The sequence below is a fragment of the Cryptotermes secundus genome, unplaced genomic scaffold (genome assembly GCF_002891405.2).
Source record: "Cryptotermes secundus unplaced genomic scaffold, Csec_1.0 scaffold565, whole genome shotgun sequence".
NCBI lineage: Eukaryota > Metazoa > Arthropoda > Insecta > Blattodea > Kalotermitidae > Cryptotermes > Cryptotermes secundus.
Genome location: NW_019731581.1, coordinates 912,613 through 938,078, shown reverse-complemented (window position 1 = coordinate 938,078; position 25,466 = coordinate 912,613). Strand labels below are relative to the sequence as shown.

The window sequence follows — 25,466 nt, the reverse complement described above, 5'->3', positions numbered from 1 at the left end:
TATTAAAAATCTTTTGTATGTAAAAAATTAGTTATTATGTTAAAAATCGTGAACCAGCATTGGGTCATGTTGTTTTTTCTTCTGGATGGTAGAAGATGTCGATTATTTCTCTTGGTTGTATGTTCTTATTGTTAGTTGTGTTGCCTGGAGCACACAACAATCTCTCTGAGGTTTAGAGTTCTGAAAAGTGATGTGTAGGAAGTCTTTCAGGAGGTGGTTCAATAGATGGTACCCAAATATGGGACCAAGTACTCAGGATCTGTATTTTTGTGTAAGTCCTTTGATGAGGTGGAGCCTGAGATTGGGATTGTCTGTTTTCTTGGCCACTGACAGGTGAATAGCAGCAATGAATAGCCTCTTGAATAATTTTAGATACCATTTGGGATATTTCTTTCTTTCCAGTAATATGATTGAGTATTTATTCTTTTATGTTAAGGGTTTTGCAGCCACACACAGCAACAGATTTGGTGATTTGCTTGCCTTTGCTTACTGACACACATCTTATCTGTGCTGTATGTGGAGACCCATGACCACTGTTTTCTAATCATGCCTTGAATGTCAACCAGATTATTCTCCCTTTTTTTTTCACACCTAAATGCCAACACAGCATGTTTCCTTTGATTAGGAAACATGCTGACTCTGGGAATAAAAAATTTGTTTATCTAGAGTGTTTGGCTGTGGCCCAATTGACTTTCTAGAAGTCTTAACATTTTTATTTATGTCAGGATTAAGAAATGGTTGAGCACTTCCCTCCTGCCTTGTCCTGTATGTCTTATGAAAACCATACATATTTAATGCTGGAGTTACAAAAGTTATAAGATTTTATGGCAAACTTGGCAGCTTTCGATGGAAGATACTGCTCGATTGAAAGACAGCCATCAGCAGTATGCTGGCTATGGAGGTACAAACTCTGGAATTTATTCTCAGTGCTAAAGAAGTGAATAAATTTTTGAAAGTCTGCTGGATCTCTATATTCATTTAGTGTGGAACTGTCATTGAAATTAAATATTATTATGATCTCTGGTGTTTCCAGATGTAGCATTTCTGAGAAGAATGTATGAAAGGCTGTCAGTTCATGCTTTAATGCAACCTTTGGCTTGGCTTCTGTAAAATTTCCATTACCATGAAGACCACCAAAACAGTGTACATCTCGGCCTGTCATGTTCTAATCCTAGAGCAAAATGTGAAGGGAATGGCACTTTATGGAATTTGTGGCCAAGCATATCTGTTAGTCTCTGTTAGTATGTGTTGCATAAGAACAATATCAGAAAGTTTTTGAAACCTTTGGCAATATCTACACCACTGTTATCAAACTGTGGTCCACGGATATCATGAAATGTTCCCTGTGTAACACCAGATGTTCTGATATCCAGCCAAGAAACATTTCTTGACAACCCTTGCATTCCCACCATGTGTTTCAGTATCTTCTCTATCAGAGACATTAATTTTGTGGGCTCCTGGGAACACCAATTTCACTTAATTATCACCTTCACCACTCTCGATATCTGAGCTGTATCCACTAATTTTGTCATCATATAAAATGTAATTTAAAAGTGCACTTTGTCTGAATCTGTAAACAAGCAACCTCTCAGATGCCTGACCATATTAACTGTGATGTCATGGTCTACGTAGAAGCTTATTTTCATTGTTTTACTTTCCACTTTCTCCCAACCTAAGGCTGACACTGCAAAGAATTCAGTGATTTTACCTTAGCTCATTTCAAGCTGGTTCCTAGTTTTGTGGCTTGTGACCCAAATGTATGGTGTATGGCATGCTACAAGGAAAAAGTGTAAATGCTGGGCATACCGTATTGTAACGTCAGAAACTACCGCCATGTCCCTCAACTAGACCCCCCTTCATTCCTTTTTCCCCTCTCCACCTGCCCTACGCTTGCGCCCTTCATCCTTTCACCAGGGACTAGGAGGCTCGTCTGAACACTGCAAGGGGATTCTGCTGCACGCCGTGGAAGAGTCTGGCGCTTGTCTCGTCCCCAAATTATTTCTTGAACTTTTTGGTTTGCTAAATTAACGGCGGAGTTGTTGGACGCTTTTACATTGTGCCGTCCTCATATGGGACAGTTTGTATTTTTATTTCACTCAACCAATTATATTATTATATTATATTTATTTGGTGTGTGTATTGTTTAAAATATTTTCCTACCCCAAACCACTTTTCGGTCCTGGGCACTGGTACGTTTCAATATATATGAAACCCTGCCATGAAGGCTTAGCAAGCAGTTGTGTAAATATCCATTATTTTTAATACTTCCATCGCTAAGAATGAGTAATTTGTATATTTCAATTTTTTGCATTTCTCAATGTTAATACAGTTTAACTTGCCAAAAATTGTTCTGTATCTGAGATTTGGAGCACTTTTATTTACTACATAGCTAGTTAGTACCAGTGTGTGAAGAGAGCCGACATTTGTTTAATAATGCAAATTTTACAGTATTAAGGTCTGCTGTCTCCATCAGGTTTGTACCACTGCTTGAATCGCACAACACTCTTCCTGCTGTCACGCTCAACAGATAACATAGCTGATCAGATGGCTGTGCTAGAGGCCCTACACAAACTCACAAATCACCGTGGTCTTGTGTTTGGTGCTGGCAATCATGAGTTGGACTTTGTGGGCTGCCTCACGTACTGTCTCCTGCAGCTCACTGCTGACATGCGCATAATGTTGGACACCAACATACGCACCACCTGGCACGTCAATCCGCAGATGGTAAAGGAAACTTTTTTTCTCCTGTTCTTAGACACATTCCTCCCTTAGAATCCCTCATCCTAGGGATGAGGGTGTCACACCCTCTGTATGATGTTGATGTTTGCAAATGCATTTACCTGAAGATAAGTGAAATTTTGTCAGAAATTAAGCAAACTGTATAAGCAGCATTAATAACAGATCTTAACATTATTATTAACAGCATCTCCAAATGCTCTTTGCATAAATCAGTAAGTTATGATTACCAAATTTGTGATCTTGTGAAATGTAATTCACATGTTGTTGTGTACATTTAGGCATCATTAAATTGACTTGTGACAAAAGCACTTTGACTTTAAATGCTGACCACAGATGAAGGAAAATGATGCAAGGTTCTGTATGCCTATGCGTAGTGTGATATATGAGGACACATTCATGACAGCCACATCCTTTGCTGCATGCTTTATCTGAGATATGAGGAAGTCCTAGTACTGCATCATCAGAGCTTGTGAGCTGAGGAATGTAATGTCTCTGTGGGACCATCTGGATGGTATGGAGGAACCCATCTTGAATGGGGAACGTGTAGAAGTGAGGACAGATCTGAACAGGCTGGGGGAGTGGGCGGCTGAAAATGCGATGGTTATTAATCCAGCTAAAAGCAAAGCAGTTTGAATGGCTGTTGTACTGCGATGTGGAAAGCAGATGGAAAAACTACCACATTATCACTTCCTGGATAGTCTCTTTCCAAAAACAGAGATTCCATGTATGTGAGATGTTTTCTCTGGAGACAAAACAAACCAGAGGGGCGGACAGAAGTGACCAGAAGACGAGGAAGAAGACGGAAGATGCTGGATGACCTTGGGGACAGAAGAGGATATTTGGATTTGAAGGAGAAAGCTTGAGATCACATTAAGTGGAGGAAAAGTTTTGGAAAAGACTGTGGACCTGTCGTTTGACAGATTACTGATGAATGAATTGTATTTGTTATAGTTGTAAGTGTATTTTTCTTTGTTGTTTGTGTAGTTTTGTGTTCCATGTTTCGTTTGAGTGTGGCGTGTTATTTTGTATGATGTGTGTTATTTGTGTGTTGTGTCTTATTGTATTACCACTTCCACCAGGCAAAAGCCCATTTGCAGTTTAAATAAATAAATAAATAATAATAATAATAATAATGTAGAATGATGAGTGACATTATAGTTCATTTAGTTGTACATGTCAGTCTCTGTGAAACATGTTTAGGATGAGAGTGACGACAAACTGACATCACATCAGGGCCATAACCTGATGGCAGGAGCAGCCCGTCGTGTCTGGGAGGAACTCTATGTTTGCAAGAAGCCGGCCATTGAAGAAGTGTTCAAGATCACATTAGTGTCAGGACCCAACAATAAAGCACCAGACTTGGCAACCGTGCGTGAACAGGTGTATGAGTCAGCCAATAAACTGTGGCTCAACTACGTGGATATGGAGAGGAAAGCTTCCTACAGAACACCATGGGAGCTCCACAATCAGATTCAGTCAGTAAGTTATTTGTTATGTTTAATACTATTCTGACCACATGATAATTTTATATGAAGCACAGTAATTTATGTACACATTATTAGGTTGAGATATATATATATATATATACACATTTCATGTAAATTTCAAACACTTGAATGTTCATATCTAATGAAAGATTTTCCAGGTTTTGTGACTGCATTTACTTCTTCATCCTATTCAGTATTCTGGCATTCACCTTGCAACATTTACCCCTGACAAAGCCATAAAATAGGGACCCAAATGTTAATAGAGCTGACATGAGGAGGGAGATAGGCAGCAAACTCCAGGAAATCTAAAATAAATTTATAATTTTTATTGTTGTTTTGTGTGACGTGTGCCTCTGGGCACACATTGTTAACCAAGATATACAGTAACAATGGACAGGCAGGGGCAGCTCAAGCAATATAAGTGATGGGCTAAAGTACAATAGACTGTTGAAGGTCGCAGTGCTAGGACAAATTTTATGGCTCACCCCTCATACTCGTAGTGATGGGCTAGGGGCTGGATGGTCAGGATTCGATTTCTGGCAGGGGCAAGATTTTTCTCATCTCCATAGCACTCAGACTGGCTGTGGGGCCCACCTGGCCGCATATCCAGTGACTACTGGGGGCTCTTTCCCCGGCAGTAAATCAACTGGAGCGTGAAGCTGACCACTCACTTCATCTAGTGCCAAGGTCAAGAATGGTGGAGCTATGCCTCCACTCCCCCATATGTGTTTGTGACATAGTGCCTGATTAATTAAGCACAGGGACAACTTTTCCTTTTCTTTACCTTACAGTAGGAATGTACAAAATCATGTAATGATATAAAGCATCCCTCTTTTGGCACTGTGAGTACTCCCTTACTTACCAGAACAGATCATTAATTTTGTTTTGGTGTGCCCAGACTTTCATACATACTTCTAATGTGATTTCTCACAAATATATTTATATTAATTTTTCAGTTACAAAATATGATAACGGAGGTCAGTTGCCGATGAACTACATTCTGGTGGTGAAAATGACAGTAATTTTAAAGTTATTAAGACATAATTTGTACAACATCACCAAAATCATCAGTGGCTAAAAGGAGATGCTCTGATGAACATAGAAAATTGATTGTGATATTTTAGTTATTTATTGATAATTTTTTACTATTAATTTGATTTCTTTTTTTTTTATATACTTCATTGATCTTCTTGGTCACATATTTCAAAATGTCGTACATGGCATGGAATAAAAATAAATTTGCATAAATAAACATAAGCACTCTTTTTATATATATATATTTGACATTTGAAATACTGTGTTTAAAAACATATGGCTTTATTTGTTGTTTGCAAGAAACATATGCCTGTCTATAAAATTACATTTTTTAATGATTTTATTCTGCCAGCCTTCATTTTCTCGCAGGAACAGTATTTACGAGGCTTATCAGTATTCAGTGGGGCACACAGTAGCGTAGTTGGCTGAGGCACTATGCTACAAGCTGGAAGGTCGCTGGTTTAAGTTCCGATGAGGTCATTGGATTTTTCTCAATTGACCTAATCCTTCCAGCCGCACTATGTGCCTGGGGTCGACTCAGCGTCTAACAGAAATGAGTACCAGGAATTATTTAAATAATTTTCCTGGGGAGTAAAGCGCGGCTGGCGCGTAAGGCTGACAACCTTACCGCCATCTTTGAGCCCATTGTCTAGATAATGTGGGACCCTCAACGTCTCACAACCCTATGGGCCTTCACGGCGTGTTACAGGATAACTTTACTTTTTTTTATCAGTATTCAGTGATACAGCAGTAAGTAAAAGAACAATGTGTGGTGTCACATTCTTTCATTTTTAGAGCTTGAATTTAATGACACTTAAGAATAATTAAGTAATTTTCCTGTCTTGCACTGCATTAATTTTAATCTCTCTTAAGAGGTTATATTAAAGTTGCATAAATGTGTGATAAACCCAGCCTTTTTTTTAAGGAGAACAACAGATGAAAACTGTATCTTTTAGCTCTTCTATATTGTTTTCAGAAAATCCAGAAAGTGACAGGTGGTTTAACCCGTCTGGCTAGTCGAACCAAGGTAAAGAAAGAAGAGACAATACGCATGCGATACTCAAGTATTCCACAGTGTGAAATTGCAGCGTGGACAGCTGGTCGTGCAGCACTGGTGAAAGATTTGGTTGAGGCACGGGCGAAACAGCACCAGCAGGCTCAGGTGTACATGCAGCGCTACGTTTTAGAGGAATGGTTGCAGACAGAAACAGAGCTGACCAGAGAGCGAGGACTCTGGGGTCCAACAGTGCCTTGCAGGTATGTCAACATCGGTATGATAACATTTCTGATTTTAAAGTTTTTGTTACAAAGATTGATTTCAGAGTAAGGAAGAAAGGTGTGCTGAATTTTTTAAATTATAGCAATACCAGCTTCAGACCAGAATACTGGAAGAAGCAGAGTAATTTTTTCTGAAAGCAGTGATTGGATATTGATCTTCCATATGATCCCTTCCCTCTGTCCATTTGTCTGTTAGTTTCTGAAGTATCCAGTCTTTGCCTAGGCTTCTTTTAAAATAACTGTGCAGAAATGTTGAAGTTGAATGCATATTTTGTTATACATCTCTAATGAACTCTTGCTTACAGCTTCTATATCTTTAATAAATTTAATACACGGTTCAACTATAAATCATTTTAATCTCTCAGAGTTGATTCGCTGCAAGAGACAGGCACTGAATTATCTCTGACTTACATTTCCAAATGAAAGGACATGACATGACATATCTTTTCTGTTATTTTTCAGCGTGAAGTTGGTCATACTGGTCATATTGGTCATAAAACGATTTTTTGACCAATATGACCAGTGATTCAATTTGTATTCTATAATATTAAATTCTTTTTCCCACCAACACAAGCACAGAGATCAGAAGGAAGGAACTGTGGGAAAAATAATTTAATATTATAGAATACAAATTGAATCACTGATAGTTAATTAATAAATAAATAAAGGTATAATGTAGGGGGATTATAAGATAAATGGGATGTTGAACTGTTGAGAAATGAATACAGGTGAAAATATGGCTGAACACAGCACAAGGTGCTGAAACATATAATTTTTTAACATTGCTACATTACATGTAATATCAAACTTAAACTGTGCAGTTCAGTAAACTCCCATTTGTTGGGAATCCAGACATCCGAAATTCTCATGCAACTGGCAGAAATTCAAAGGAAATTGGCCATTTTTATAAAGTTTTATTAAAAGCAAAGTTGCAGTGTTCACACGTTCACTCACCCCTTGTTATTTCTCCCAGCCGCCACCAGCAGCACTGTCCATTGTCTTCCTCATTCAGGTGCTGTTACAGTTGTGATGATCATGATTATAGCAGAGGCTAGTTGAATTTGTGAATGCAGTACAGTATATCCAAAATCTTAACCCATCAATCTGCTATATTACCTGAGCAGACTCCAGCGCAGAAATTAAAGCCATTGTTTTGACTTTGTAAAAGACAAGAAAAGGGCAAAAATTATGTGATAAGTTTTTCTTATGCAAGTTGCAGATTCATGTAACTAGAACATGCTGGATAATGGATAGTTTACTTTAAATTTCAATTAAACTTTGTAGTGGTACCAGTCTGTCATTCTTCACATATGTGGAGCTAGTTCTTTCTTCAACTTGTATTTCCAATTGGAAGTGAAACCTCTGAGTGTATTTTCCTCATTTATATTTACTGTTACACTGAATGACATAAACTTTGTTTCTGGGCTTTGTTTCATGTTTTCCATGTTCTGCACTTATAAATGTGCTCTGTTTTCGCTCAGAAACGTGTGTATTGACAGTTTTACTTTATTTTTCAGACTAGACAAATGGATGCTGGACATGACAGAGGGTCCATGTCGCATGCGAAAAAAGATGTGTCGCAACGATTTGTTTTACCTGCATTATCCATACAGACCAGAGCTAGACAGTGGTGACAATAAAGCACTCAAGTACAAAGTGGCCTCCAGCTGGGATAGCAAGGAGTTCTACCAGAAGTACCGTCCTCAGAGCTTGCTGGAGCGGGAGAGGGACTTTATGCTTGAGATACAGCTGCAACCAGAGGATCCCAGTGACAAGGTATGTGATAGCGAAGTTAACACACTGAGATCTCGATACCTGGGATATCATTGACTTTTCTGTGAGTGTGGCTGGCTTGTTTAGTGAAAAATAAACATTTAACTCTAAAAAATATTTCAGTAACTAATCAAATATGTTGTGACATGATGCATGAAAGCCGGGATAGTGAAATCAGAGGAGACATCCATTGCTAAGCAATTGCTGGGTAAACATGCTCCCATGGCAACGAATCAACATGCAACAATAGAAGGAGTGGTGTTTTCTGTGGGGCCCCTCTGAGGCTACATAACGAGGATCTCATGCAGGTAGAATTAGAATTGAGTCGAGTTCCGGAGTCAGCAGTTGCAGCAGAGAATTGAGGGAGTCTCCGGAGTTGACAGTTTGCCGGAATAATGACAAGAAAGATATTAGGCTGTGCAAAGAAGACTGCATGATGTGCTACAGTGACATTGAGGCTGCTATAAATCCATCGCCAGGATTCAACTAGTGAAGAATGAGGGCACTAGAGGGTCTAACAGTGAACTGTAAAGTGTGGAAATAGTAATAGTTCAGTAATTGCCTGTTGTTCAGAGTCGTGTGTATAAGATGCCAATAAATCCAATCATGCAATAATACTCACACACACACACACCTGAAAAACATGACAGTGTTGATGACATAAAGTTTGGTATGTAAAGGAAGTATCTAGTTGTAAGATTTGAGGCTTTCACGGCGGTGACTATGAAGAAAGCAGTCTTCTGGGATTTGGCACCGTGTATATGTGGTGTTAACTGACGTTCCTCCGAAACGTCGGTTAACACCACATATACACGGTGCCAAAACGTCGGTTAACACCACATATACACGGTGCCAAATCCCAGAAGACTGCTTTTTTCAAGTATCTAGTTGTTTGTGACTTGAGTTGTTTTGTGTTATAAGTATGAAATTTCTTGACATGCCTCAGCAGACATGTTACATTGCTTCGATATGTATGCAAACTACCTGATTTTTTTGGCAGAATAAAGTAACCTAAAGGTGCCTCATGGAATCTTGATTTTACTTGGTTCTGCATTTAAACCTCAGTTATGCACACAAAAAAAAAATGAAAACTGAAATTAGCAGTGCATGTCAAAATGTAGTATTATATTCTGCTTCCCTAGAATTGCATTATGCTATTAAAAACATAAAAATATAAGGTCATTTGTAGTAGAAGAGTATCATTGCCCCTTGTTGAATTTGCCATACTGAATCTGTTTTTTTTTATGCTAGTGGGGTGGGACTAAGTCCCTTGTACTGCAGCCACTTCTGGCCTATTGTACCAGCCCCAGATGATAGGTGAGGGTGATTGTGGAGCAATTGGTGGAATGAAGATTGGCAGGGGAAACCGAAGTACTCGGAGAAAACCCATAGGGTTGTGAAACGTTGAGGGTCCCACATTATCTAGACAATCGGCCCAAAGATGGCGGTAAGGTTGTCAGCCTTATGCAGCGGCCACGCTTTACTCCCCAGGAAAATTATTTATTTAATTCCTGGTACTCATTTCTGTTAGAGGCTGAGTGAACCCCAGGGCCATACAGAAGAAAATTGTTTTATTTTTTGTTCTTGTTTTATTTGGTAGCAGATGGAACTGACATATGTAGCAGGAGACAATGGAGAGGACATTGGCTTGCAAAGTGTGCAGTGTGCTACAGTTCTGGAACGCCATGGTGTACGCCGCTCTGTGTCTGAGCCTGATGATGCTGGTGATGATGCTGATGCAGATACAACAGGCTCTGAAGAGCCTGACAGCGCACCTGACAACCAGACCCTCATTCGGCTGCTGGAGGAACAAGAAAAAGTAAGGCAACAGGGGAGATTGTAGTTATTTGGGGATTCTCCTAAACGCACTCCATATTTATTCAGCAGTTAATACTTAATGATCTTTATTGTTTGCATCCTGTTGTGTATTACTGTATAGTATCACTATAAAACTGTCAACATAACAAATTCATAATAAATAGACTAATATCCCTGTATTAATATTCATTTATTATGTACATATGATACATGTTTCAATCCAGCGGGATCATCATCAGGCAGTTTTCATGAGGTGTACTACTTGTTATTGATTTGCAGTTCTAATGTGGATCCATATTAGTAGTGATCATTAATATGAGTCATTACAGTTCCTATGTTTTGTCATATTTGAATATTAGCCTTAAAATGTAAAATTACCACATTACTGAATTAATAATTTTTCCCCATGCTTGTGTATTCATGTATGTTATTTAGCAAGGTCATGTAGCTGACCTGATATCTAAATACTGCTTCAGTTAAAGCACAGCAGTTCTAGACTTATTAGACTTCTCAAGACAAGTGAGTTACTATGTAGAACTTAGACATGAACCTGTAGGCTGCACCTCTCACCATCAACTACGAGGTGACTCATGCTTCAAAGTATTGGTAAAGGTAAAGCTGTCCCGGTAAGAGGCTGTGGAGGCCAGTATGATTGTGAGACGTTGAGGCTTCCACATTTTCTAGACAGTCAGCTCACAGATAGTGGTCAGGTTGTCAGCCTAATGTGCCCGCCACCCTTTATACCCCAGAAAGATTCCTGGTACTCATTTCCATTAAACATGTAATGACCTCATCAGGAATTGAACCTGCAACCTTCCAACTTGTAGCATGGAGCCTCACAGTACTGGTAGTCTTGTTATTTAATTGATGTCACATACACAGATCATGTTAGTTCTGTAATTGTAATCACCATTCCCACCCAGATTATAGTCTTCCAAGTTGTGATACCAGTGCTTTGGACTGACATTTGTCCATCTTATGGTTATAGCGGTTGGAGTGGTGATAGTATAAGGTTATGTAAGCAAAGTAACTAGGGAGTGGTCACTCAGAAGCGGTGGGGAGACCCTCTCCAGGCCAGTAGCAACAGTTGTTAGGGAATAGTGAGGAAACAGTCTTTTAAGGGATCAGGCAGATGTACAACAAACAGCCCCTTTCCAGGGAGCCACTATGCATTAGGATAGCTACTCTTCTGCTTGGTTCTAAAGGCTGCTTTCTCACTATTCTTTGATGTCTGGTCTGTTGTCTTGAAAATGGAGCTGGCCCCACTCTCCCTTCTGTGGTTCTGAGAGACCTCCCTCCAGTCATATTGCCTGCATAACCTGACCCAGTCACTACAACCCTGAAGATGGAGGCAACATATTCCCCTGAAATGTTGCTGACTACCTGTGTGGTAATATGGTATCACAACACATTCACTCCAATGAAAACTTCAATCTTCCTTCTCACTTGCTTATTTTCAAAGATTTCTTTAAATTTAGATGCCTGTATGCAGCATCTTGTTATCTTTCAGATCAGTCACATGTTCCGTTGTGCTCGCATCCAAGGCCTCGATACTACTGAAGGATTGCTGCTGTTTGGAAAGGAGCACTTCTATGTGATTGATGGCTTCACATTACTAAAGTCCCGTGAGATCCGTGATATTGAAAGCCTGCCAAGTGGAGCCCACGATCCCATCCTGCCCAGCCCAGGCAGTCCTCGTAGGTCACGGGCCATGAGGCAGTGCTCCAAGTTCAGCTATGAGGATATTAGGTGTGTGATAATGCTGTGAAAAGGTTTCTTCAAGGCAGGGGATTTGAACAAATTCCATGGTTCAGGACCTTCTCTTTCAACAGTTGATAATTATTCATCTGACCAAGAAATTTCCTGTTGTTATGGAATCCACCAGTTTATTACTGTGTTCACTAGGGCCTGTTATTAGTCCCTATCCAGAGGCAGTTTAGTCTAGTTCACATCTTCCCCTACCCATTTCTCTATTCAGTTATTCAGTATAGAGGGGGTGGGTTTCCCCATGCACCGCGACTAATAGTCTATTGTACGTCCCCCTTTAATTTCTGCTATCGCCATACCCTACCGATACTGGTGCCTGCTATCTCCCCTTTCTGCCAGTGAGGTCGGCCCTCTACTGGCAGTGGTACCCGATAATTCTCCCCTTTCTGCCAGCAAGGTCGGCCCTCTATTGGCATTGGTACCTGATAACTTCCCCATCTACCGGAGGCATTGGAAACTACTTGGGCGGGAAACTTTTTGCCTAATTTTGCTCAGAGGTCTCTAGAGACATGAGGATCTTCTGCGTGCAGTAAATCTACGACACGGGACCCATGGCTTAAAGTCCCTCCCGGAGCACTTGTTCCCTGAATTTTTCTGCCCTTAAAAATTCCACGACCTCCACCAGGTTTGAACCCACGTAACTTGAGTCATGAGGTGGGAACGTTACCCCTAGACTGTGGAGGCCGCTACCCATTTCTCTATCATTGATTGTAATAGTAGCATCTCATCTGTGATTGTGAATGTGAACACTAAGCTGGGATATCCTCAACTGGAAGGAATTTACTAGGCTACTTTAGCTGGAACCATAGAAATTGAAAGCTGTACAAGAGACATCCTTCAGTTGAGGAACTTCCTGAATGGGGAATTCACTGTGAGATAGAGTTATGCATACCAACCTGACAGTCCATTTGACTCATGTATGCAGTAATTGGCACACCACTTAATTTAAATATTCTTTATGATATTGGACTTTGTAGTGGTCATTTTAATTTAGAGCATCAGGCATAATGCATTGTAACTTTTCAACATCATCACTGTCTCTGATGTAATTGGTTTTCATTTTCTCAGCAGACCTCTCCAGAATTTTGCCTCTGTTTCTCTTACTTTTACTTTTCTTTGTAAAATTCCATGTTTTTGCTCCATAAATTTTAAACATTGTACTTTTAAGTTTACTGTAGTATATCCCTAATTCATCATTAACCATTTATGTGAAAAACACAATTTAGAATTGTTTGAATTCTCCTAATAATTTTAAATTTGATTGATTGCTTAGGAAGCCCCAGGTAAAAGCAACTTTTGAATTGAATATACTTTTTTTTTATCAGAGAAGTACACAAACGCCGATATCTACTACAGCCAATGGCATTGGAAGTCTTTTCTGGTGATGGGCGCAATTATTTGTTGGCATTTCCAAGGAAAGTTCGCAACAAAGTGTATCAGCGGTTCATGTCTTTCGCAACTTCCATAGCTGACAGTGCACAGCAGTCTGTGGCTGGACAGAAGAGGACAGCCAATGTGGAGCAAGGAGCAGGCCTGCTTTCCAGTTTGATAGGTACACTGAAATTTTGTTTACTGTGTTGTTGAAAAGAAATTGTCTGCATAGACCTTCAAAATATTTGTTGTGATTTTGCATCCCTCATTGATTGCCAGAGATTCTGCACTGTATGAAATTATACACTGCAGTTGTTGAGTTGTCTAAATTCAGGGTTATTGGCTTCAGACTATTTGACTGCTGCGTTTTCCATATGTCTCCAAAAACTTAACGATTAGTGCTGCCGCCTAGTGAGGGTAAATGGAATTCAGTTTTATAAATTGCAGGAACTGACTGATGGATTCCTGGAACTTCATAATTCATATGGCAATACTGGAAAAGTGAGCAGGTTGATAAATATTGTACAGAGTGAGAAACATTTAAATAAAATAGTAATTAAACTTAAAATACAGACTTTTATGTCCTATGTATTTTTCAAAAGGAAATTACAGCAGGGTCATAATACTTTCTCTGTGACTGTATAAGAAATTAAAAAAATTCAGCTGAATTTTATATTAAAATTGACTTTTTTTATTCACACTCCCCACCCCCCACAGAATCCCTTCACGCCCTCTCAGAGGGGCATGCACCAGATTTTTGGAACTACTGTTTCAGATGTTAAGGCTAGATGTATTTATATTTTGTCTCTTATGAGATGTTTTTGAGGAATTAGATGCAGTTTTATTTGAACACAGAAATGTTGATGCAACCTATAAGCTTTCATTTTTTCACACATGTTGTCAAATGGAATAACAGACCCCTTAGAGCTGAGTCCTCCATGTAAAGTTGATATTAACTCAGCTGGTCAAAAAATTCACTGTGATTTTATAGAACCAGGAAGTTCTTTTTGTTCACAAGAGCCCATCATAAATCCCATCCTGAACCAGATTAATCCGGTCACACTCCCATGCCCTATTTCTTTAGTAGTCACTTCAGTATTACCCTCCTGTCTGCCTAGGTCTCCTAAATTGTCTCTTACATTCAGGTTTTCCACATAAAATTCTATATACATTTATATCTCTCTTGTGTCTGGTGTGTGTCCAACTTTTCTTATCCTTCTTGATTTGACCACCCTAATAATATTAGATGAGGAGTAAAAATCATGAAGCTCCTTATTGTGTAGTTCCTGTCATTCATTTCTCTCTCTCTCTCTCTTTTTTTTCTTGGCACTACAGCCCCAGTGGGCCTAGGCCTATCTCCATGAACTTCTCCGTTCACTTCGGTTTTTCTAGATCTTACACATTCGGTAGGACTCCTTGGGCGGGTGATCAGCTCGTCGCAAGGCCTCTATCTGTACACAAACACAGAAAAATACATACACACACAAACTAAACATCCATGCCCTGAGTGGGATTCGAACCCACGATCCCGGTTTCCAAGCGAGCGAAGACAGTGCATGCCTTAGACCGCTCGGCTACTGTAACCGGCAGTGTATAAGAATAATATAAAAGAATTCAGTTCGTACCTCACAGGAAACAGATCCGAACCCACAATCCCGGTTTCCAAGCGAGCGAAGACAGTGCATGCCTTAGACCACTCGGCTACTGTGACCGGCCATTCATTTCTCTTAGGTCCAGATATTCTCCCTTTTACCATTTTCCCAGATACCTCCAGTCCATGTCCTTCCTTTCAGATGAGAACCAAGTTTCACTCCCATAAAATGCAACAGATAAAATTATACTTTTATACATTTTACACTTCAGATTTTTATTTAGTATTAATGGACACTTGACAAGAGCTTCTTATGTCTGACTAGGTGAAACGTCGGTGACACAGCGCTGGGTACGTGGTGAAATATCCAACTTCCAGTATCTGATGCACCTCAACACTCTGGCAGGCCGTTCATACAATGATCTCATGCAGTACCCAGTTTTCCCATGGATTCTGGCTGATTATGAAACAGAAGAACTAGATCTTTCACACCCTGCTACTTTCCGGGATTTCTCCCGCCCTATGGGTGCCCAGAGCCCAGAAAGGCTTGAACAGTTCAAGAAAAGGTATCGTGCATAAGCAGAGACATATATGTATATTTGAGTTCTTATATAGCTACTCTCTGTTGTTTTCATATCTGTATTTCCTTTTATTTTCCCAGTTTTCATTCTTAACTTCTCTGGCTTCTGTTGTTAGTTCTACTATCTCACTTAAGTAACAAAACTTCTTTATTTTATTGTGTTTCCAAGGAAGTATACTTTCTGGATTCACGCGTGGCTGGGTACAGCTAGTAGGTATATAAAAACGCGCGCATTCGAATGCAACATTGTATCAAAATTTCAAAGCAATCGGTGAAGAACTTTCAGAGATTTTCAAGGGCAAACAAACGAACATTTACATATTTATTTATACAGATGATCAATTTGTTCATTTTGCAGTTATTGGTGAATAACTAATAAATCATATACCATATTTACGCATGTATAGGCCACACATTTTTTGCCAAAAATTCAAGAGGAAAACTGGGGTGCAGCTTATATTTGAAATATTCGAAATCACACTTCATTTAAAAAAAATTAACGTTGCCAAATTTCGGAATAATTTCTACTCCTGACGTAATATTCCAAGAGAATTATTTTTTCTATAATTTCTGTCTGAAAATTGTGCTGCGGCCTATACACGCACGCGGCCTATACATGCGTAAATACGGTAATTTAATTGTTGAAATGTGTAGTTGTAATCATTTACTAAATACTTTTACAAATTATTTGTTACAGGTACAAAGAATGGGATGACCCCCATGGTGAAACTCCCCCATATCATTATGGTACACATTATTCATCAGCCATGATTGTGTGTTCATATTTGGTTCGAATGGAACCATTCACACAGCATTTCCTCCGTCTTCAGGGAGGTCATTTTGACCTTGCTGACCGGATGTTTAACTCTGTAAGAGAGGCTTGGCTGTCTGCATCGAAACATAACATGGCGGATGTTAAGGAACTAATTCCAGAGTTCTTCTACCTTCCAGAGTTCCTATGCAATTCCAACAATTTTGATCTTGGTAGGTTTCAGATGGGACACTATTGTCTCGTATTGTTCATGCTTTTCTCTTTAATTTTTCTTAAGTCATGTACTTAAATATCATGAAACTCTGTTTTAGAATCATCATATAAAATCTTGAATAAAGACACCATTACCCTCTAATATATGATATGCATCATGGAAACCCACATCATATTGACAAAACATAAATACTATTTAAAAATTTTTAGCCCTAAAGATTATTTTTTATTTAGTTTCTTGAGGTGGGGTGAGACTGAGTCCACTTGACACATCGGCCACTAATTAGCCTATTGTACCAGCCCTGGATGATATATGATAATGTGGAACAGTTGGTGGAATGAAAATTGGCAGGGGAAACCAACGTACTCGGAGAAAACCTGCCCCATCACCACTTTGTCCACCACAGATCCCACATAATTTGACCTGGGATCTAACCCAGACTGCAGCAGTTGGAAGCCTGCGACTGTGCACCTGAGACATGCCACAGCTGCCCTAAGGATTAACTATAGTATAAAAAGTATCATCATATGTTATAGTGAGATATATAAATCAACGGATTTTTAAAATGATACTAGCATAGATCCATATTAGGACAATTGAGTAACAAGCATGCATTTAAGAAATTGCATGATGGTGATTCAAGCATAGATTGAAACATATAGCAGACACTAAATAAAAGCAATGTTAGTACAGTGATATTGAAGTGGTTTGTTTGATAATTTGTTTTGTTAAAAAACCACATGAAATGGAGAGACCACTTGGGAAACAGACATGGACANATATGTGGAGGTTAACACCACATATACACGGTGCCAAATCCCAGAAGACTGCTTTCTTCATAGTCACCGCCGTGAAAGCCTCAAATCTTACATTTATAGTCATGGTTTTCGTAAGAACCAGGAGTTCTTAATGAACTCACTGTTGTTGCTTTTCAAGTAAGACCCTGTAGCATAGAGTCAATAGAAAGTTGCCTCTGTGGATAGGATGTGGAGGTAAAGCTCCACACTTTCATAGTCTGTGCAGTACATATGCATGACTGTGTTGGGTACTTCAGAATGTACCTGTAACCAAGTTACATCCTTCATAGGCAAAGATTACAGTTACCTTCCGATCAGTAAAATATATTGTAGATGAATTCTGATACAAAATGCTAGCAGTTTTAGAAATGTTATTGTCAACTTACAATATTATTTGTGATCTTCATTCCTAGTGCCAAAAATCTGGATGTTTCCAATTTATGAATATAGATCAACAGCCAACAAAATTATACAGCGTGAAGTACATTACATAGGCTTTCTTATATACATTCCACATGCTAAGAAAAAGAAAATGAAAAAAATTGCATATTGCCCCATAAGTTTACATGTCTGGCTGTACTTAGCCTCCATGATTTAATCAGCACTGCAATGTACCAAATTTAGAAAATATTATTACTTTCTCAGGCTGTAAACAGAATGGTGTTCAACTTGGTGACATAGTGTTACCACCTTGGGCTAAAGAAGATCCTCGTGAGTTCATCCGCATGCATCGGCTGGCCTTGGAATGTGACTTCGTGTCACAACATCTGCATGAGTGGATAGATCTCATCTTTGGCTACAAACAGTATGGACAAGCAGCCATTGAGGCTGTTAACGTTTTCCACCACCTCTTCTATGAAGGCAATGTGGATATTTACAGGTGAATTGACTGAATGTATTAAATATTTAATTCAGATTATTTCATTTTCCTCTTTTCTTATGGAACCAGAATAGGTTGGTATAGAGACTGACTACAGGCTGGAAGACGGAGGGCTTGGAGTCCGAGTCCTGGTAGGGTGAAAATTTTTCTTCTGTCCACATCCAGACCAGACCTTGGACCCACCCAGCCTCCTATTCAATGAGTACTGGGCGTTCTTTCTGCGGGGGTAAAGCAGCTAGGTGTGAAGCTGACCACTGACCTCAAACTAGTACCACGGTCAAGAAAATATGGATCTGTACATCCGCTCCCCCATACTTCTTTATGGCATAGTGCTTAGTTAAGTACAGGGACAACTTTACCTACTATCTTTACCTCTGTCTTTGTCTAAATGTCTAAAGCATAACAATTGTATACATGTGTTGTGGCTATGAAACCTGGTCACTCTCTTTGAGGACAGAATGCAAATTGAGAGAATAAAGAGAGTATTTGTGGGGTTATAGATGAAAATATGTCGAAAAGGAATGGAGTTTCTGCTTATAAAACATAAAGGAAAAAATTATTATATGCTTATTTGTATATTACAAGGTATTTTATGAAAATATTTATATATTTCCTGGGACGTAATGTCATATAATACATTAAAAATCTACTGGGCTTTTTGGAGGAGCAGGTCATCACCAATCTATGGGCTATAAGAATAAGCCAAGCAAGACACAAGCATGAAGCAGGTAGCAAACAGTCCCAGAAGATAAAATCCTTCTTTGCTCTAAAAACCTCAATTTGTACATATTTTATACAAATTTCAATGAAATTGACTTTGTTTCTTAATCAGCATTGATGATCCTTTAAAGAAGAATGCTACAATTGGTTTTATCAACAATTTTGGACAAATTCCAAAACAATTATTCAAGAAACCTCACCCAGCAAAGAAAATCAGTCACCGCACATCTGTGATTGATCCAGGGCCAATCACTCCAGGTCTTAGCTTTACAACTGGAGACCGACTCTTCTTCCACAATCTTGATAACCTTCGTCCTTCACTGCAGCCTATCAAAGGTATGGTTTGTTGCTTGAGAAACACTGTGCATGAGAATATTCTTAAACAAACTGTGAGTTGGATGTAGAATGGTGCACTGGGAGGAAGCAGCTATGCCATGCTTTATCTGCTTTTAGGGCTGAGGAAACCAGAAAAAGGAAGTAGGAATTCTGGGTATAACTAATAAAGTCTGGTTTCCTATTACACATCTGTTGCTTGAGTGATTTTTTAGTAGTTTCAATTCTAAATATATTACACATCATCATCATCATCATCATCATCATCAAAGAAGGTATTACAGGTTTTGTCTGCATAAAATTTGTCAAAGACTCACACCATTAACACTTTTAGNGGAGGAGCCACTCAAGAATTTCCCAGCATGTTATGGAACCCGAAGGTTCATCACCATGTTCAGAAGAGCTCTCCACTGGTCCCTATCCTGAGCCAGATCTATCCAATCCATACCATCCCATCCTATCTCTCTAGGACCCATTCTAATATTGTTCACCCACCTACGCCTTGGTCTTCCCTGTGGTCTCTTTCCTTCTGGCTTTCCCACCAATATCCTATATGCATTCCTCGTCTCCCCCATTCGTGCGTGTGTCCATTCTCACGTGACAGTCACATACGTTACTGGTGAGTTAACTCTTTTCATGCTTTCTTCTTGATTATAGTTTTATTACATAAAATATGAAAATCTGGTTTCTTTTGTGGTGGCATAATAGATAACGGAATGCTTCTTATTTTTAATTTAAAAGCTTCAGAGCATGAATACTGAATAGTTTGCATGTCAGGTTGGGTTTTCCTCTACTGAAATTTTCCCCGTTCTTCTCAGTTTTCCCACAAGCACCCATCTTGTACCTGTGTCTTCTGTTTCCCTGCTCTCTGCTGCATTTCTACTGCCTCCTGCATTTTTTTTGGTCTCCCTATTGGTGTCAAGTTTGGAATTCCAAAAACTTAAACAATCAAGAAAGGAGACATAAGTTTCGGACTTCTCAGGTCACTTACAGTTTGTTTTTGCAAATGTACTCATATTTCTCCTGGATTTCATACTAGTAATGTGGCATTACCTATGTGTGTGCGCTTATATCCCCCTCCCCCACACATGAACATACAGTTTTGTTGTAAATTTTGTATTTATTAAATTCTAAAACTCAGACTGCAGCAGGGTATTAACACAGGCCTTGCAGGTGCAAGTGCCCAAGAGTATCTAGTGCCTCTTATCACATGACCTTGGTGGCATTAGTATTTGATAGAACAGAATGATTTTTAGGATTGATGTGTTCTATGTTTTCAATAATTTGAGAGAAGCATAACACTTTTATTTAAATTACAAGATGTTTTCAAATACAAACACTGAAGTTGCTACGCACGAACACAGAATGATTACTAGAATTGATGTGTTCTGTGTTTTTCATAATTTGAGAGAAGCATAACACTTTTATTTAAATTACAAAATGTTTTCAAATCCAAACACTGAAGTCGCTACACATGCGCATACACAGATTTAAGTGCATAGGACAGGAGTGCTGAAGACATACACAGGAACTCCTATAGATGCTAGCAAGTGAGATGGAATAGAAGTAAACCATAAGAAGAATAGTTACATGTTGTAAGTTTTTAGGTCTTCATGGTGCTGATTGTTCAGATTTTGGTCTTCTAAATTGTAACACCATGTAGGCTTGTAGCAGGCTTCACCTTCAGGGTTGAAGTGTGTAGGTTAAGGAACTGGCTCACTCATGTATGCAGGTTGCAAGGAAGACCAAGTACTGAACTTCTTTGCCTTGTAAGAAAACACAACCATGTCTCATGTCACTGCATGAGGTTATGGTCCACGAAATACAGTCCACCACTGATTGGCAAGACTGCATTCAGCAACTGTTCATATCACTTTATTTTATGTAACATTATTTTAAGTATTTAACAAATCTTATGACTTAGACACCTCAAATCTTTGTGCATGCACGTGAGAGAGAGCGAGCTCATTTAATATTTCAGTATCTCCTGATAATGGTCATCTTATGACCAAAACATGTAAGGAAAACGTTTCAACCATAAAAGGAAATAAATTAGTTATACTTAGGTGGTAATGTCACATTTTATTTTAGTGGTTGAAGTTTATTAGCAGAATGAGCTCTATCAGATGATGGTTTTGATATGAACCTCATTTCCATTGTTGCTTCCAATGTGCGTGATACACCATTGTATGAGATGTACTGTGATTTGTAGGACTGTTTTTGAAGGAAAAACATGTCTTATATACCAGGAAATATGGTAACTTTTTAAGATGAGCCAAATTTTTACATAGTCCAGTATTGACCTGTACAACTGGCCATTTTCCCTGCAGATATGAGATTTATCTACACATTTCTGGCCTGTTTCATTAAAACTGCATAGGGAACAGCATAGTGACCAGTCTCATTTCAAATTGTAGTCCAGTAATAGTACATACTATCCCAACATTTATTTGGATTCTTGCAGAGTTGAAAGGACCGGTTGGTCAGATTCTGCATTCAGACAAGAACATCCTCGCAGTGGAGCAGAACAAAGTGCTGGTACCACCATCATACAACAAGTATGTCGCATGGGGATTTGCTGACCACAGTCTGCGTGTTGGCAACTATGACAGTGACAAAGCAGTCTTTGTTTGTGAAGCCATGATGCAAAGCAATGGCGAGATTGTGGCTTGTGTGTGTCCTTCATCAAAGCTCATTGTTACAGCTGGGACAAGCTCAGTAAGTAATTGAGATGTTTTGTGAAGGTTTCCACTAAAGTCTCCCTATACATATTCCTGAGACATTTATGAAGACAGTCTCGTTCACCATCCCAGTTATCTCCAGAGTGTATTAAGGAGCTGACAGTTGCTCAGTTGATCAGAAAATTCCCTGATTTAAATATAAAGTTTCATTTCTGTGTTTATTAAAGTATATCACTGAACCCTATCGTGAACTAGTCGAACTTAGTCCATATCCATAAGTTTCATTTTAATAATATCTCATCTATCCCAAGGTCTACTCAGTGGATTCTTCTCAAGAGATTTTCCAACAGATTTGGTCACATTTCTTATACCTTATACAAATATGTACTGGATGGTCAGTCCATCTCATTGTCTTTGGCTTAATCATCCTAAGTAATAACATTATAACAAAGTACAGACTATGAAGTCCCTTATTGTGTAATTCTCTGACTTCTTTGTCATCCCTTGTCTGTTAGGCTCGTACACTGCATTATATGTAACACACTTTTCTCAAGCACCCTCATGCTGTTCTTTTCTTAAAGTGACAGAGTAAAGTTTCACACCCATGTAAAATAACAGGTAAAATTATAGATGGGACACACAGATGCAAAAGATGCTGAACAGAATGTAGCAACCAATCAATCAATCAATTTATTTGTTCCAAGAATCCATATTTGGTGATACAACATTGGATATAGAACAAGTCAGTAACGACATATTAATATATCATACATGAGACAACTACACTATAAAAATTAACTACCTACAGATTTCATACACATCAATCATACAATCCATCATTCCACTTGCAACAGTTCAATACCCAAAAGAAACCCTGCATCCAAATTTTTTTTATGGATCAAGTGAGGACAAGATATTTGTCATAACATAAAACCATAACACACTCACTTAAGAATTAAAGGGACATAAATTCATTGATGGAATAAATGAAATGTTTCAACAGAAAGGAGTTTAAGTCCCTCTTAAAAGAGTTAAAATTTTTCTTTAATTTTATCTGCTAAGGGACCTTATTATACAGGGTGATTCAAGAAAAGGAAAGAAGAACATGGTGCATTTCTACTTTTGAGTTTCGTCTACCCTCAGGTGGTGACTGTGTGGGAATATGCCCACAAGCAGCTGAGTATCAAGCAATGCCTCTATGGCCACACAGATGCAGTGACTTGCCTTACTGTGAGCCCTGTGTACAATGTTATAGTGTCAGGATGCCGTGACACAACAGCCATCATCTGGGATCTTTCACGACGTATATTTGTACGTCAGCTTCAGGGACATGTGGCCCCAGTAGCTGCTGTGGCAATCAATGAGCTTACTGTAAGTAGTGTCGTGCCAAGGACACAAATTTGATTTGGATTTGAAGCTTCAAGGAACAGAATCTCATATATATATATTTAAAACTCCATGCTAGTACTGGACATCATTCATGGACCTTAATTCGGGTGTGTTTTGAATGTCTTGTATTTTCCTTTACATGAAACTTCAAAATATGAACTCAGGAGAAAGATCTTCTGTATATACTTTTATTACATTTAATAGCAGCAATGTTGTCACATCTTTCAGGATGTTTCTCACTAAAGATATTAGCCACCCACACTGGTTTTGTAGAATATTAAAACGAAAATTACTTTGTGTTATCATTATGTATACATATTAGAACTACTTTTTCTCCTCAAAGTATTTATATCAGGTTACTGTAGAATAATAATTTTTTCACCTGAATTTCAAAATTTCCTTCCTTTAGCTGTGATATTTCTTTCACTGCTTCCACTTATTTTGAGGTAAAATTATTGCCATCTGTTGATGAAGATTTTGAACATTAAATTTGAGATACAATGAAAGGATGTCAGAACATACTATTATAATTATTTGTTTGATATGTGACATAGGAAAGGCAGAGAAAATGAATTTAAACTGCCTGACTGTGAAAGGCAAACCATAATTAGTTGCAGAGATCTTCATTGTGGCTACAAAAATATTTTTGAACTCTAAGCTCCTCTAACATTATATCTTATTATAAAGTGCTGCCTTTCTATTTCTGTATTTCTGTTTCATCATAACTTCAATTTCAAGTTGTCTTACTTTTTTTCCATTTACATATGACTTTAAAGAGGTACAAAAGCACACAAATGTGGCATTAAGCAGACATGATGTGTACTTGCCGCCATACTTGAGAATCAGAGTTACTTTGAAGCAGTATAGACCTACATGTTGAATTTAAGGATGTATTCATAATTTACAGATTTAATGAACATTGTATGGCATGTATATTGTTTTAGTATGATGAATTGTTTTTATGGAAGAATGATAAGCCAGGTTTAAAATGTCCTCCTTTGAAATCTCGCATACTGTAGAGTAAATAGTTCAGAATTTGAGTTTTATGTTAATTATCAATTTGAATATGTTGAAATTTTGTTAATTTTTATTTTTATTTAGAATACTTCATTTGATTTCTAATAATTTGTAATTATGACAGAATAAGTATATTTTTATGTTGCTTGTCAGTTTGAATGTAAAAGAATAATTTTTATGTTAGAATATATTATTTAATTCTTAATTATTTGTAATTATTATAGAATAAGAGTATATTTATATTAATTTTCGGTTTGAATGTGGTGATATTTTATTTCTTTTTTCTTTTTTGATATTAAAATGTTTTGGTCAATTGTATAAGTAATTTGTAATTATGATGGGTATATTTATGTTTGGAATTACAAGTGACATCCAGGGCAAGGTCTGAATTAATTCAGGTTTGAAAATTTGAACATTTACTCCTCATAGGCAGACAGATCTGTAACTCTGCAATCATTTGTGTTCTGGCAGGGTGACATTGCAACTTGTGCTGGAACATGGTTGCATGTGTGGAGCATTAATGGAGTGGAACTTGCAAGTGTAAACACATGTGTGGGGAGGGCAGATCGAATGCAACAGATTCTGTGTGTTGCGTTCTCCCAAACACATGAGTGGGACTCGCAGAATGTTGTGATGACAGGCTCCACAGATGGAGTAGTCCGGGTGGGTAAATGAGAGATGGCGTTTGGAAATTTACTGGTGAGCGTATGTAATCACACCTTAACACAGAGTTAAGAGCCTTAATATGCAGATATCATGCCAAATTCATTTTTTGTAAAATGAAAAATTGCAAATATGATGACCATGAAAATCATTATCTCTTGTCCTCCCTCTTGTTTGCTTGTTGCTCCCACTTGGAGCATAGGGCACCAATGAAATGCTTCATTTCACTTCAGTTTCTTAATCTAAGAGAGTCAGTAGAACTCCTTGGACAGGGTATCAGCCCGTCGGAAGGCTGCTACCTACACAAATACAGAATAAACGCAGACATACATCCATGCCTTGAGTGGGATTTGAACCCACAATCCCAGTGTTTGAGGAGGCAAAGACAGTTCATGCCTTAGATCACGCGGCCACTGTGATCAGCTGTCTCATATCCAGTTTATGTTAACTGTTCCACAGTTATGAATGAATATGTCAAGTTTGGTTCCGTGATAGACACTGAAATGTGTAGTGGTCTTTAGACATTTTCTTGTTGAAATTTATAAATATAATGACAGTGTG

General features: G+C 38.4%; 1 protein-coding gene across 1 annotated transcript in view; it reads left to right on the top strand.

Annotated features, from left to right (window-relative positions):
• Positions 1-25,466, top strand: part of LOC111867207 (WD repeat and FYVE domain-containing protein 3) — an 88,845-nt gene that overhangs the window by 49,297 nt on the left and 14,082 nt on the right. Inside the window, exons 30-43 of the mRNA XM_023856836.2 lie at positions 2,474-2,724; positions 3,940-4,218; positions 6,238-6,518; positions 8,057-8,315; positions 9,913-10,131; positions 11,641-11,879; positions 13,223-13,449; positions 15,185-15,425; positions 16,137-16,423; positions 17,868-18,102; positions 18,935-19,158; positions 21,620-21,873; positions 22,980-23,207; positions 24,714-24,905. Coding sequence (XP_023712604.1) covers positions 2,474-2,724; positions 3,940-4,218; positions 6,238-6,518; positions 8,057-8,315; positions 9,913-10,131; positions 11,641-11,879; positions 13,223-13,449; positions 15,185-15,425; positions 16,137-16,423; positions 17,868-18,102; positions 18,935-19,158; positions 21,620-21,873; positions 22,980-23,207; positions 24,714-24,905 — 3,416 coding nt within the window. The remainder of the gene's footprint in view (positions 1-2,473; positions 2,725-3,939; positions 4,219-6,237; positions 6,519-8,056; positions 8,316-9,912; positions 10,132-11,640; positions 11,880-13,222; positions 13,450-15,184; positions 15,426-16,136; positions 16,424-17,867; positions 18,103-18,934; positions 19,159-21,619; positions 21,874-22,979; positions 23,208-24,713; positions 24,906-25,466) is intronic.